The 15,796-nt window shown below is 41.6% G+C and overlaps 1 protein-coding gene across 4 annotated transcripts in view; it reads left to right on the top strand.

Annotated features, from left to right (window-relative positions):
• The window catches only part of LOC116040010 (disco-interacting protein 2 homolog C-like), a 95,380-nt gene that overhangs the window by 8,288 nt on the left and 71,296 nt on the right, over positions 1-15,796 (top strand). For 3 of the 4 annotated variants that reach the window (XR_004896460.1, XR_004102557.2, XM_031285217.2), the window contains exons 2-4: positions 12,035-12,106; positions 12,721-12,825; positions 14,125-14,250. Coding sequence is in view for 1 of the 4 variants with exons in the window: in XM_031285217.2 (XP_031141077.1) it covers positions 12,035-12,106; positions 12,721-12,825; positions 14,125-14,250 (303 nt within the window). In the remaining 3 variants the exon portion in view is untranslated. The remainder of the gene's footprint in view (positions 1-12,034; positions 12,107-12,720; positions 12,826-14,124; positions 14,251-15,796) is intronic. The other variant, XR_004896459.1, reaches the window with a different exon arrangement.

Raw genomic sequence — 15,796 nt, 5'->3', positions numbered from 1 at the left:
TTGGACAGATAGTCTAGCTAGCTGTCTGGATTTACCCTGCAGAGATCTGAGGAGCAGTTAAAGGTGCAGTAGGTATGTCCCAGTAGAACTACATGAAGCAGGTAATTTAAAAAGAAATCTGGTTCCTCTGGCTCCACCTACAGCCTGTAGTGTGATTTACAAAAATCCACAGATGCACCAATCAGGGCCAGGGGGGGGGCGTGTCTAACTGCGTGTCAATCACTGCTCAGGCACACGCATCCATTCTCCCTTGTGGGGGGAGGGGTTTAGGAGACCGTTTTGGGCTTTAGCGGAAAGGGGGGAGGGACTGAGAAGTTGTCGATGTTAAAATTTTTTTGCTAAGTCCCGGATCTTCCCAATCCTACCTACATCACCTTAACCATAGTCCTCATAAATCCACCGGAGTTTAGAACGCCAACACAAAGAAAGAGGAAGGGGACGGACATCCGGCCGAAATGAGGGACATCTGGCGGAATTTCCGGCGGTACCTGAACAATCCCAGAAGTGAAACGTCGTCGATATAGACTAGTCAGCACCAGATAAGTATTGAGGTGTGATACCTGTCTTATTGGTCATTCATTTAGGCTAAATTTGTCAGAACAAGTGAGAGAACACAAACCATGTGTTTCTGGTTTAAAATTGGAAGCAGAGCAGTGAGAGCTCAGTGAGCGGTGCGGTGTCTGTGTGTTATCGGAACAGAGCAGCTGTCAGTCATTTGTTGGAGATGACGTCTGTAGAGCCTCGTCTGACTACAGGGAACAGAACTCAACTGTGGGCGGCAGCGTCTGTGGGTGTGTTGTATAATCTGACATGACATGATGAATCTGAAAACTTAGATCAGAGGCTTTTCTGATTGGCTGAAAATCAATGTCAGGATTTGACATAACTTAGATAACAGTCAGTACAAAAAAAAACTCTGAAGGGCCGTCCACACCAAGAACGATAGCTATAGACATAACTGTAACTATAACTGTGACGATTTGAGCATCCACACTGCTGAGCGCTAACGTTCTGCAAACAACGTACAATTACAGGAATGTCCGTAGTAATATCCTACATATTTGTGAATTCAGGTACATTTCTGACCGCCGGTCCCCGGGGTGCCGACACCGCTGCTTTCTCCAGGAAACAGCGGCACACAGAGCTGCAGAGAGCCGGGGATGAGAGCGGGCGGGCGGGGTCATGCTGCGTTCCAGGCAACCCGTAACTCGTGTTTTCACAACCTTCTACCGGTGAAAGTGCCCTGGAACGGCAGTCAAACCCGTAACTTACTCCCCGTGAACTCGTACCAGATGGTTGTACTCCCAGTTACAGTTTTTGACGTCACACACACATAAACAACAATGGCGACCCCTGTTGATGCTGTACAGATGCCGGTGATTAACGGTGAAGAAATAGAAATAAATAGACATAAATATGCAACGTAAAGTAATTCCACACATTGTAATCAAAACAATACACATACGATTGTGTACTACTGCAGGTTATGTTAATTAAATTAAGCCCAAAATATGTCACCGACTAGAAGTCGCTAGTATCAGCTAGCGCTAACTAACGTCAACGTTAGGTAGCCGCTTGCTAACGCTAGGTAGAAGGGTTTGTCGTGACTTTGCCCGGAACGCTACCAAGTCGTGAATCGTGACTTGAAGTCGTAACTTACGGGCTAAAAATTGTGTCTGGAACGCAGCATCAGATCTGTGCAGAGCACCGGAATAAAAACACAGACAGTATTGTAATCACATCTAAAACTCCAGATTCACTCTCTGTGGTTTCTGTGACACGAGAAATACGAGAAAGTACAGATGTTTAAAAATGCAGAAATACACAGAGCTAAAGGATCATAGCCCCACCGAAGGGAAAAGTCACACCACTCACCACCTGTGTGAAACAAAGTTGCAGATTTCTAACATTGATGACTGTAAATCAATTGTTCCAAAAACACAAAATGATATGTAAGAAGTAGATCATTTTTTTCCCGTACAGTAATGCTAAATAACATTTTGTGGAATTACAGCATTACTGATTTTCCTCTCTACTTCCTTCCAGCGGCAGACTTTTTATTATCATTACAAACAATAAAGTTAGATTAATACACTGTAGTCAAGTCAGATAGCCAATCGAAGTGAAGGTCTAGCAGCTAACTGTCTGCACCAGAAAGAGTTTTAAAAACATAGTCTATACTTCCGGGATTGTTCAGGTGCAACCGGAAATTCCGCCGGTTAACTGCTCCTCAGATCTCTGCAGGGTAAATCCAGACAGCTAGCTAGTCTGTCCAATCTTTTTTTCAGAGTTGGAGGATGGTCAGCCAATGCGAGACTATAAAAACCAGACATTTGTGGGTTGAAGTCAGTCTATGGTTGAAGTAAAGTTTTTTTTAGACACAATGCCATTTTGTGAAGTTCAAAGTAAGTGATCGTCCTGAACCCCACACTCATCAGTGTCACAGACACTTCATATGTTAGGATCACACAACATCTTGTACCAGGCTGCCAGTTTTTTTGTGACAGGTAGGAAACACACAGAAAACACTCAGGAGAATCAGGACTGAAACTAACGACTATTTTAATTTGGAATAAATTCATTAATGAACCATTTAGTCTATAAAATGTGGGAAAAGTAGTGAAAGATCACACTTCTCTAGAGTCTACAGTGTCTTGTATTAATGTCTTACATATAACCAACCGTCCAAAAGGGAAATAAATTCAATTTGTAACAATATCAAAAAGAAGAAAACGCACACAATTTTTGAGAGGCTGAAACAAGCAGATGTTGGGTATGTTTGCTTGATAAATTAGCAGAACTGCCTCAGTGAATGCATCACTCAAAGCCCTGATGGGGACGTCTCAAAAACGCAAAAGAGCAAAGTGAAAATCAAGACGTTTATTTCATGAAAATCATGAATATCTCGTGTGTGTTTGTGTCTGTTTGGATGCGACAGTCGAACCTTTTAATTCGATCAAAGTGACGAGTGGGAGAGACGATTAGGTGATTAGGGTTAGGTGTTCGACCGAAAATTGGGTCTAATTTTGATAATTGATGAACATTAAGTGTCATTTATTGAGTGTAAACACCAAACGTTCACTTGTCTTAGCCTCAGAGAGCAGGCGGCTCGTAGGGCTGCAACAACCGATTATTCTTGTATTGATTGATTGATTAATGTGTCAAAAATAAAAACAAATATGCATCACAAGTTATCACAACCCGCAGTGATTAGGCATCAAACTACCTATTTGAACTGAAAAGATTCAGAAAAAAAAGAAACAAAAAGCAGCAAATGTTCTGTTATCAGCTTAAAAATGATCTTGAATATTTACCAAAATGGTTATTGATACTTTTATGTGGCTTTACTGGTTGCTTAAAACTCTTTTTGTGCAAGGATGCAACTTAAAGATATAATTTTAGGCTGCAATATCTGGAGATGGGTATTTATTTATCAATATTCTTCGCCTTTGGAGAGCTAATTATTAATAGCATAGCTGCAGCGATTAGTTTTTTCATCGATTAGTTGGTCGTCAGAAAAATAATCAACAATTGTGATCATAGATTGAACATTTTTAAGCAAAATATTTGCTGTTTTTAGCCGCTTTTTTGTCAGTTATACATCGCTGTAAACTTGACAATTTTGTGTTTTGGGCTGTTGGTCGGACAAAATGAGACCTTTGTAGACGTTTCCTTGGACTCTGAGAAACGAGAAAATACAGATCAACAGATGCATCAATTATGAAAGTATTCATTGGTTTCAGCCTTAATCAACAGAATAATAAAAAAAGTAAATTAAAGGATAATTCATAGTTATAATGTAGTGCTGGCATCTTAACCCACTGCCTTTGTGGACGTGACACTTGGCTGCCGCTGCAACTGTGTGTGTGTGTGTGTGTGTGTGTGTGTGTGTGTGTGTGTGTGTGTGTGGGCCGTAGACAGTGCCAGTGGACGCTGCACTGTCCACACGGGTCTCTGCATGTGAGTGTGGTGACAGCCTAAGGTCCCAACCCATGACGCATCCTTCCAACTGTGTGTGTGTGTGTGTGTGTGTGTGTGTGTGTGTGTGTGTGTGTGTGCGCCTGCTGGATGTAGATTTGGTTACCATGGCGTCTTTGTGGGTGGACTGGCTGTTTATGATGAAGTGATAAGAAAGAGAGAGAGATGAAATAAAAGCAGGATGTTGAGGAGAAGCCAGCAGAAATGGATGGATGTTAGATGGATAGATGGGTAGTAGGGCTGCACAATTAATTGCACTTTTATTGAAATCACAATATGGGCTAAGGCAACGTTCAAATCTCTGTATTATACACTTTAGCGGCATCCCATTTTTGTCTCTAATCTCAGTTTATTGATGTATTGTGAATGCTCAGGTTCAGTTAAGGTCACAACATATTTATCAGACATATCTTTAAAACAAACATTGGTTTAACAAGAAAAAAATGCATACAGACTTGTCAAAATTATAATCCAAACACTCCAGGATCTTCGGTTTTCTAACCCTTAAAAAGGGACCTGGCATTGACGTTTATGTGCCGGTCTGGTCTATGAAGCCTTTAACTTGTGTCGACGACAATTCATTTCCCGGATAATCATCCGTCGCAGAAAACAGAGTCGCGAGGCAGACAGATCTTCCGTGGCCTTGCAAAACTCTGTTGGTTTTGGGAAACATCGATAAACTTACGATAAGCTGAAAATGTCAAGTTTTGAGGAAAATTTGGATTGTGCAACAAGGCAGGCCTGCTTGGTTCTTTCGGGGAATAATTGTAAAGATTTACAAAGAATATGTTTAGGTCATTTTGGGACCGATTGGTGGGATTGCTGTGGACAAAATACACACGGAGATACACTGGTAAGAGCAAACAACATTGCGTCCGAAGCTTAGCGCCACCCAGGACGAATGTGATTGGTTTAAAAAAAACATGGAAAAACCCAGGCCATTTTTTCCCTATCCATGAGTGTGTTTGTGGAGGGGCCAGATCTTATTCCGCAGCACTGTGGAGATAGGTCTGGCAAGCGAGACTAAGCAAATTGTAACAGGCATTTTTCACTTTTTTGATATTTTATTAGTCTGGCTACATTGCCGGGATAAAGCCTGACATCCAGCACGTCTCTCACGCGCCGGATGTTCCTCCCCTCCCCTTTTTATTTTTCAAGGGCACCGTTGCTGCGTCCGGAGTTTGGCGCCGCCCAGGATGGTTGTGATTGGTTTAAAGAAATACAAACAAGCCAAAATAGTTTTCCCCTATCCCAGAATGGATAAGCGGTGTAGCCATACCTTACTCCAACGCTAAAACAGCAGTCTGGCAATGCAAGACTAATATTTTATGGATGCAATTCATCTAGAAAATAATCAACAGATGAACCTATCAGTTTTAGTTTTCAAGGTATTTTTGGGGGAAATCTGTTGGACGAACTTCCAAGAATAGAAATCGCAAAAACCAATGATGATGTGTTCACTACAGACTAGGGATCGACCAATATGGATTTTTTAGTGCCGATACCGATTTTTTTTTTTCATCAGCCTTAGCCGATGACCGTGAGGCTGCCGATTTCCTTGAGCCGACATTTGGAGCCGATGCTGCTTTTGCTCCCTCAGTTTACGTCATAAAAATGTAAACCCTGCCACACTGGATTTGTTTTCGGAATCTGCTCTGCCATTTCTTTAAAAATAATAAACAAAAACACAGATCAGTGTCACTTCTGCAATCATCTTACATTCATATCACCCAAATTATGTGTGCAATGTGCATCATAGGATGGGTGCACTGCATGTGGTTAACTGTGCAAGGGTGAAAGGCTTTCATCAACATCTACAACACAGCCTTGATGATGCCTTGCTTGCTGACATATTATGAGACAGATATAATCAGGTCATCACAAAATGTCCTTTGTCAACACATTTAAATAATTTAAGAAAACAATAAACCTGAAAAGTAGCCATTGAAATAAAGTGCTTGATTTGTAATTTCATACTGCCATGTAAATAATGCCTGGAAAAAACTATCGGCGAACGCAGCAGCCGCGTATCGGCCGATGCCGATACACGTAAAAACGCAAATATCTCGGCCGATAAAATCGGTCTATCACTACTACAGACGACATCATAGGTTAGGGATGAACTTGACAAAATGAGTTTTCAGAGAGTTTTTTTTTTTTTTTTAAAACTCCCAACCTTTCGGCTGCACAATCTCAGCGGGCGAAAAAACTCCAATCTGCAGTCGGCCGCTATCGATTCTGCCTCAGCTGTGTGCCATTAAAACAGCCGAGTGTCAGAGAGCAGGGAGGAGAGGGAGCGAGGAGGAGGAAAGTAATTAGGCTGCCAATACAGACTGCTATGACACAGACAGACACACACACACACACAAGCACACACAGGCGCAAACATATGCACAGTGCACACACCCTGGCAGGTATCATTAGCCCACATTTCACATCTGATGCTCCAAATCCAAGATGGCCGTCTCAGGCCTCTTTTTTTCTCTCCAGGAGAACCGTTGCTAGGCAACACCCTCCCTGCACTGCTGCGCTGCGAGTGGAAGATGGCGTCTCCCCACGGGCCGTGCGTGCGTGCGTGCGTGTGTGTGAGTGTGTGTGAGAGAGAAGAAGAAGAAGAAGCAGGAATGTTGTTATGCTGTAGTTGATCTAAGAAAAAGGCCTCACTCAGATATAACACACACACACACACACACACACACACACAATCACAGAGCAGCACAGATGAGCAGATTGGACCCAGATGTTCTGGCCATTCTCCACGGTCCGATTTGGAAATGCAAGCTCTTGTCGTTCTCTGACTCTCACTTTATTTAAAAATAAATCTTATCCATCTATCTATCTATCTATCTATCTATCCATTCATCTATCTATCTATCCATCTATCTATCTATTTATCTGACACATTTTCTTTCCTTCGCTCTGTTTTTCAGCCACATTTCATTCACTCCTCTCTCAGTAAAAGCACTCCCACTACACACACACACACAACACAGCTCTGCAGCAGGACTCTTTTTTTTTTTTTTTCCTCGTTAATTCATAAATTTGCAACACTATTTTTATTACATTTGAGTTTTGCCAAAGCAGCCTGGCTGCACAGAGAGAGAACAGAGTGTGCTCAGTGGAGATTTGTGAACTTGATTTGTAGTCCAGGAATGTATTTGTTATTATGAAGCTGACCAAAAGATGTTTCTGTCTCTAAGAAATGCCCCCTTTTGCAAACTGACTCCTGGATATTGCTGCAGCCATAACTTCTTTGTATGCATAGATGCACAGCTGCAACTTTTCCCTGGAGCCATGAGACCCCCACCCCCCCAAAAAAAACAATGTGTGCAAACAGCTGAGTTCACATTTTGGCAAACGCAGTAACAGAGTCACCACTCAGGTGTGATAATGTCACTTATTTCAGACGAAGCAACAGCTTCAAATACAGCACAAATAGATGTGTTTGCAGTCACAGGGTGACTGACTGCAAATTGCAAAAACTGCATACAGGCAAAACATCAAACCGTTGTCATCCCCTTGATCCGGGTTGGGGTCGCGGTGGCAACAGGTCAAGTTAGGTACGTCCCTCTCCCCAGCTACGGTTTCCAGCTCCTCCTGCGGGATCCCAAGGCGTTCTCAGGCCAGATGGGATATATAATCCCTACAGTGTGTTCTGGGTCTACCCACCCAGCTGGACTGGACCAGGAGGCATCCTTACCAGATGCCCCAACCAACTCAGCTGGCTCCTTTCGACGGCTCTACTATCTCCTTTCGGTCACTACCCAAAGCTCATGACCATAGGCAGAGCCGGCAAGATTTCAGCTCTAACATTTTTTTTAGACGTTTTGGCACTTTTTTAGACGCTTTTCCCCAACGTTTTTTTCAATGTTTTTGTCACTTTTTTCACGTTTTTGGCATTTCTTTTTTTTTACATTATTGTCTCTTTTTTGACCTTTTTTTCGAAGTTTTCTGGCATTTTTTGGACATTGACACTTTTTTCAACGTTTTTTTTTTTTAACGTTTTTGTTGCTTTTTTCAGTGTATGTTTCTTATTATCTTTAACGTTTCTTTACGTTACGTTACTCATTTGGACTGCCGGCGCCCCTAGCATTTGCCTATACTGCCTATGCCACGGGGCCGGCCCTGACCATAGGTGAGGGTTTGGAGCGTAGATCGACTGGTAAATCCTTTCGGCTAAACTCTCTCTTCCCCACAACGGTCCGGTACAACACTGCTTTACTGCAGACACTGCATCAATCCGCCTGTCCATCTCCCGCTCCTTTTTACCCTCGCTCGTAAACAAGACCCTGAGATACTTGAACTCCCTCACTTGGGGCAGAGACTCTGTCCCAACCCAAAAGAGGCAACCCACCCTTTTCCTGCAGAGAACCAACCATGGCCTCAGATTTGGAGGTGATGACCCTCCTGGTGATGTGCTATAATTTTCTAATGTCAACACATCCCATGAAAAGACCAAAAGCAACAACTACTAACAAGTATTGTGTGTGTATCACAGCTTGATGTATCATAAAAACCCATCAGTGAGCCACACTGTTGCACTGGCTGACATGTCCCTTCATCACCATGAACACACACACACATACACACACACACACACACACACACACACACTGTAGTTTATTTTGACTCAATCCCACACACACACACACCGTCCTGCTGCCACAAATACTCACTAGAGCACCAAGTGTGGATTCATCCGCCGCTGAAAATAGTCCACAACAAATGCACTATTTCCTCTTGTTTGTTTGATATAAAACTACAGTGAACAGCTGTTTTAGGAAATTACTGAAACGTTTGGTTTTTTTAAGTCTCATCAAGGAGACAGACTACTGTAACACATTGTTGGTTTTGGTCTTTTCATGGAATCTCCAGTCTTGTCCTTTGACACTAGTGTTTGTGTCATAAAACACAAAGACATCTTTCTGAAACAAGTGGACCTGTTGTGTTATTTTAAGGAGAATGATGTCTCTCATAGTGTGGTAAAATGCACATCTGTCCGCTGTCTTGTTCGTAGCACATTATCACACCAGCATGTTCACGTGGCCGCTCTTCTTTTGCTGGATTTCTTTAACCGTTGGGTTTGATTCGGCTCCCTGTTGTTGGCGACCTAAAACTATCCGTGGCAATCGAATACGAATTGATAATTAGAACAGTGGTGCAAAGCAGTTTAGCAGCATCTAATGGGAACAAACAAGGAGGTATCAGCTCCCATTAGCCCCGCTGCGAGGGCCCTGGGGTGCTGTGATTGACAGGTGGTGGTGGTGTGGAGAGGGGGACATCAATGGTCACTTAGGCAGCGGGAAAAATCCCTCAGGTATTATAATGAGCTTTTAAATGGCCGCCCCTCCACACTGACCTCTCTGTCCATCCGTCCACTTCATTTAAAAGTCATCTCTTCATCTATAGTGTTTTGTTGTCAATTCCAGTATATGTACAGCCATCTTGGGTTGGCACAGAATAGAGAATCAAATTATTGTCATCGTACATGTACAACAAAATTGGATGCAGTCCTTCAGTGCAAAACATCAACAAAAGTGCAAAACAGGTGAATAAATAAATGTAAAAGAGCCTTTGAAAGTCACTATAAAATGTTTTAAAGAGGTAGTTTTTTTTTTTTTAATCGAAAGTAAAGACACAAAAACACAAACATACCACACATACAAGTCATTCATTGCACGATTCATCCTTAAAACTCAACGTAGCGTTAATTCCAGTTATGGCTTTTGGATAAAAGCTGTTTCTGAGATAGTTTGTTCGTATTTTACTTCTCCTGAAACTAGGGCTCGACCGATACTGTTATTTTAAGGCCAATACCGATACTGATTATTAGTAGTTAATGAAACCGATGACCAATATTTGGAACCGATATGCATTTACAGTGAAAATGAAAATCTTTAAGTCAATTTTGGAATGTTACAAACTCCAACTCCAAAAAATACTTTCAGTAATTATTTAATAAATTAGAAACTTTCTACATAATACCCAGTAACAGAGAGTCAGATAGTGTTGTGGCCTGCACATTACGAGGAAAATATGCGATACGCGATAACGTTGTTGAATATCGCGATAACGATATTACAGATAGAGTGTACTCAGTTCTGCCTTTCTGTTGCTTTCAGTATTCTTTTGAAATACAACAAATTGCTTGTTGAATTTAAAACAAATAATTTCTAACATTCTTTTATTGAACAAATTGAACATTGAATTGACAATGACAGGCACTACTAAAAAAGAATGACGTATACACTTTAAAGTGCAGTTTTTTACTGATATTTTCTTTCAACTAACACAGAAAAATCTCGTAGTGTCTATCGCTATATGTCGCAACCTTTCGCTATATGTATATTGCGCCAGTTGATATTACGATGACGATAAAAAAAACGATATATTGTGCAGCCCTACGGGAGATTAAGTCAGACTCAGTGGTGAGTGAAAGCGAAGCAGAGGGACAGACAAAGTAGACCACTTTTTAATTCATTAACTTTATAAAGCAAATAAAACGCTGATACACATAATCTGCAAACTGCCAAAAAAACAGCCTGATAATCGGCTAGGGCCGATAATCTGTCTATCCCTACCTGAAAGGTCTGCTCCGAGGGCGGTAGTTCAAACAGAGTGTGTCCGGGTGAAATGGATCTTGCTTTTTTGAGGCAGCGAGAACTGTCAGGATCATCCAGGGAGGGGAGATCATTGGCTGCACACATGAGGTGGCATTGTCTCAGGGATACTAACCTGCTGGAGTTTGACTGATTCATAATATAAGAGGATGTAAAGATGGTACTCAGTCGTTCACAAAAAAAGTGACAGAAGTAGTTGCGTGAAGAAAAGTGGCCATTCACGTGATTTACAGATTGTCCGTTTCAGAAAGTTTCAAAAAATATCAGATGCATCCCTCCCTGATTCCAGTATCGGATTTCTTGTGCGGTTTTCACGGACTGTTATGCAATTTGCACTTTATTTTAAGCACACTGAGGTTTGTAGTACTGGACACTAGGGCTGCAACTAACCTATCAATTCATCTCCCGATTATTTTTCTCAATTAATCGTTTGCGTCATAAAATTTCAGAAAATAGTGAAAAATGTCCATCAGTTTCTCAAAGTCCAAGGTGATGTCCTTAAATGTCTTTTTTTGTCAGTCTCAAACCCAAAGATATTCATTTTATATGATACAAATCAGAAAAGAGCAGGAAACCTCCATATTTGAGAAGCTGAAAAATGACTTAAACGATTAATCGATTGTCAAAATAGATGATTTTTCTGTCGATCGAATAAACCGATGAGTCGGCTAATGGTTGCAGCTCTACTGGACACACTGTTTGATTTGGTACTGTATAGTTGAATCCCTCTTTGTCTCCTGTGGGACACAATGAGAGTCTGGTAGGACCAGGCTAATGGACCAGAGTCTGGTAGGACCAGGCTAGTGTACCAGAGTCTGGTAGGACCAGGTTAGTGTACCAGAGTCTGGTAGGACCAGGCTAATGGACCAGAGTCTGGTAGGACCAGGCTAGAGTACCAGAGTCTGGTAGGACCAGGCTAGAGTCCGGCATCCTCTGTTACGGAAACTACAAAACGACACCAAAGATGGAAGAAATATCAGGCGTCCGTGTTCTCGAATCAGAAAGCAGACGAGGCCTAGCCCTAGACGTGCTGTCGAGCAGAGTCCTGCCAATGTTTGTCATACGTCACGTTTTCATGAAATGAGATGAAAACAAAACAACAGCCGCTGGTAGAAGCTGACTCTTGAACTGAACAATCTGCATTATTCTTTTTTTCTCATATCTTCATTGTCATCATTATTCATCCCATTGTTTGTTTGTGTTGTTTTTATTTATGTTTCTCACTTTTTTTAATCTTTAATTAACAGTCTAGACAGAGACATTAAAAGACTGGGAGAGACAGACGAGGCTGTGTGATGTGAGATTTAAACTGAGGGCCATGTGCTTCCCTTTAAGTAAAAACAAAAAAAAAAGCTTTAAGCGATATGTTTTAAAAAAGCATCCCACACAGCCGTCACTGGCTCTTTCACTCTCTATTTATCTCTATCTGTTTGCAGGGGACATCACTCAGAAGGGTTATGAGAAGAAGAGGGCCAAACTGATCAGGGCATATTTTCCACATGCTGGAGGTAACTTAGCAACCTCTGACCTCCCGCCCACACACACCCTCTCTCCCATAGATCAAATATTCCCATCTCACAACCAGGGTATCGATTTGGTATAATGACAACTACAGTTGCGATGATACTCTCTACTTTATGGATTCAGTCTTTAGCCGCCGCCATTAGTGAATGTAGGTTAAGACTCCCTAGAGCTCAGCTTGGGCCTCTGCATCTGAACCTACACACACACACACACACACACACACACACACACACACACACACACACACTCTCTGCAACTAAAACGCACAGTCGTTCATGACAGCGATGTAGCTCTGGTTGTTATGGGTCACAAAATACGGAGGGGAATTCTGTCGGACAGCAGAACAATATCACAGCACTACCACATTATTATGATTTCATTTTGTGTTCTTTTTTTTAATTATTTGTTTTATGATGTCAGAAAAATCTAATTTTTCTGCCGATTCAAATCATCTCCATGTTTGTTTTTTCTTTTTTTGCACTGACTGTATTTATTGCTTTTGTGAAACGTGTGTGTGCATATCTGTGTGTGTGTGTATGTGTGTGTGTATATATATGTGTGTGTGTCTGTCCGCCTGCTTGCCTGCTTGCCTCTGTAGGTATGGAGGGGCCCATGTCCCATCGGGCCCCACTCGGCCCTCCCTCTGCTGCCCGTTTCCACCGGCGGCGAACCTCCGGCACCAGAGACGAGCGCTACCGATCAGGTACAGAGAGTACACCTGCATGACAACCACAGGCAGCAAAATCACTGCTGTCAACGAACATTTGCTAAATTTACCGCACAACGACAAGACATTTTCCCTCCTCATGTTTGAATCATATAACTATGTAATAGGGCTGCTCGATTATGGTATAAAATCATAATCACGATTATTTAACACGATTACTCTTTGGCTTTTGGAAAGATGTTTCAGTTATTGAACTTTTAAAAACAGTCAAACAGTTAAACAAATCCACACTGGAAACACATTGAACTATAATTTCCCTGAATACTTTTCCTGTTTGAAATTGTTTTTTCCACTCAGAACACAAGACAAAATAAAAGTTTACTTGCAAAACGTAACGTGCAAAATAATAATTTTTCTCGATTACTCTGTTTTTGTGATTGTTAGGAGCCGATATCGCAATAAAAATTTGATTAATTGCTCAGCCCTACTATGTAGATGTAGATGTTTATTTGATACTAGCTATCCAATCCAAGTCTACTTAATTAAACACAAAACATTAAAATTGCAATTCGATGGATGTCTTTGTCATGTAAAGGAGTACTCAAGCAAAAAAAATATAGCATTTTTTCATAAAGCCGGGGAACTTTTGAGTCAAACTCGATGGAGACTTTTAGTCTCAATTATGGTTCAAACATATAAACACATCTTACTTTCATCAGCCATATGGAAGCAATTACTGAAACAGAATGCAAAAATGTAATGAAGGTTTTCTGTTATTCTCTCGCACTTCACAAAGACACAAGTCCTCCTATTAACTGACTCTTTGTGAAATCTCTGGAATCTCAGCCATAGTCCTTTTTTTTTTTTTTTTTTTAAATGACCAATATCTTATCTTGAATAAGTCAACATTATCCTCTCTCATGGGTTTATGTGAGTCAAAATATTAATTCAAAAGTCCACAAACTAAAATCCAGTTACTAAATAATAAATTAAAGAAGCATCGCTGGTTTGGAGCCAGTTAGCCAAGCTGAGCTTCCACTTAGAGTAGTCATACATAAGTTAGCGTGCTAAAATTTTTACATTCCTCTAAGTCATTTCCATTTATAGTTAATTAGATTGATATTTGACTTCAGCTACAGTATGTGGTACTATACAAACTGATATTTGTCTCCAATCTGCTGGATTTAAAGAGTCCAGATACAAAACCACACATTCGGTGAACTCAGCCAGGGAAGTTTCATCCTTTTGCCTTTTGTGTGAAGGAATCTCTCTCTCTCTCTCTCTCTCTCTCTCTCTCTCTCTCTCTCTCTCTCCTCTCCCTCTCCCCTCTCTCAGACGTCCACACCGAGGCGGTGCAGGCCGTGCTGGCGCGACACGTGGAGAGGAAGGTGGCGGTGCCGATGCCTTCCAAAAGACGTTCGCTGGTGGTGCAGACCTCCATGGATGCGTACACGCCTCCAGGTGACGAGACACATACAAAAACACACACACACACACCTGCACACACTGCACAAATAGAACCAATTTTCTTGGTCGAGAAGTGAGATAGTTCAAGATCGATGTTTTTAAGAAGAAGATGATTTTATTTTTGACGTACTGACGTGCACATTTCTCATTTAAATTCTCAGACTAACGGCATTTAAAGCGACCAAGAGTTTGATAATTTTTCCTGTGACTTGGAAAGTGAGAAAGGCACACACACACACACACACACACACACACACACACACACACACACACAGTGCGTCTCACTATCTTTGTGGGGACCCGTCATTGACATAATGCATTCCCTAGCCCCTTACCCTAACCTTAACCATCACAACTAAATGCCTAACCTTAACCCTTACCCTCACCCTAACCATAACCTAATTCTAACCCTAATCCTAAAACCAAGTCTTAACCCTCAAACAGACCTTTGTAGTTGTGGGGTCCAGCATTTTGGCCCCACAAAGCTGTCCGTACCCCACAAGTATACTGTATTCCCGGTTTTTGGACCCCACAAATATAGTTAAACAAGAACACACACATACACACACACACACACACACACACACACACAGACACACACACACACACACACACACACACACACACACACACACACACATACACTAGTTATCTCAGCTGAACCGGGTTAGGCACTAAGCCTAAAATGTGACCCCAGAGAGGCCGCCCTGTGCCCAGACAGGATTATGTTGTAATGCTGTGTCTCTGGTTCTTTAGAGGAACACATTTATTTCACCAAAAAAAGCTGCTAAAACACACATTTTCTGAGGCTTGCAAACCCGCTGACAGATTAACAGTTCAAACAACAGACAGCTGTAACGTAAAAGTGGCCTGCCATGAAAAACTGGAAAAACACAGATTATTTAATTATGAACTATTATTTGAATGTGTTCTGTCACTGTGAGAAGTTGGCTGAAATGGGATGGAGTTGACCTTTACCTCAAATATGAGCTCGTTGGATTGAACATAATCAGAGTTGATGCCGCAATTTGGGTGTTGATTGAGTTTTAATGAAGGAAATTTAATAATTTTCTTCACCGGTAATTTGCCTTTTAACCGTTGGAGAGAAATCTTAAGTGAACCTGACGTCTCCCCCAGAGGCTCACACGTACCTGGACGTGTTCACACCGTCTGACAACACAGACTGTTCTAGAAAAATCCTGGTGGGAGAATGAATCTGCCTCTTATGTTACTTAAATGTAAGACTTGTGTTCACATGGATGTTTGCTGGGCCTCCCTGTGCCTGCTCCTCTGTGTTCAGATGATGAACTCGTATTCAAAGAAGTACATTCAGTCTCTGTGGTTCTTTTTTTTTTAAATGCAGCTTGAAGCCAATTTCAACTAAATTGGTTCTTGTAGTTTGTGCTATGCAAGCTGACTAATTATTGACATTTTGAGAGCTGGCAGTCTCAGAGATCACACATCTTCAATGATGAAAAGTGGTGAGTCATCGTCTGCTGCTTGACTTTGAACTATTGTTTTACTGAACTGAGACAATTAA

The sequence above is a fragment of the Sander lucioperca genome, chromosome 23 (genome assembly GCF_008315115.2).
Source record: "Sander lucioperca isolate FBNREF2018 chromosome 23, SLUC_FBN_1.2, whole genome shotgun sequence".
Taxonomy (NCBI): domain Eukaryota; kingdom Metazoa; phylum Chordata; class Actinopteri; order Perciformes; family Percidae; genus Sander; species Sander lucioperca.
Note: the sequence above shows the minus strand (reverse complement) of the source record. Positions and strands in the feature narration are given on the sequence as shown.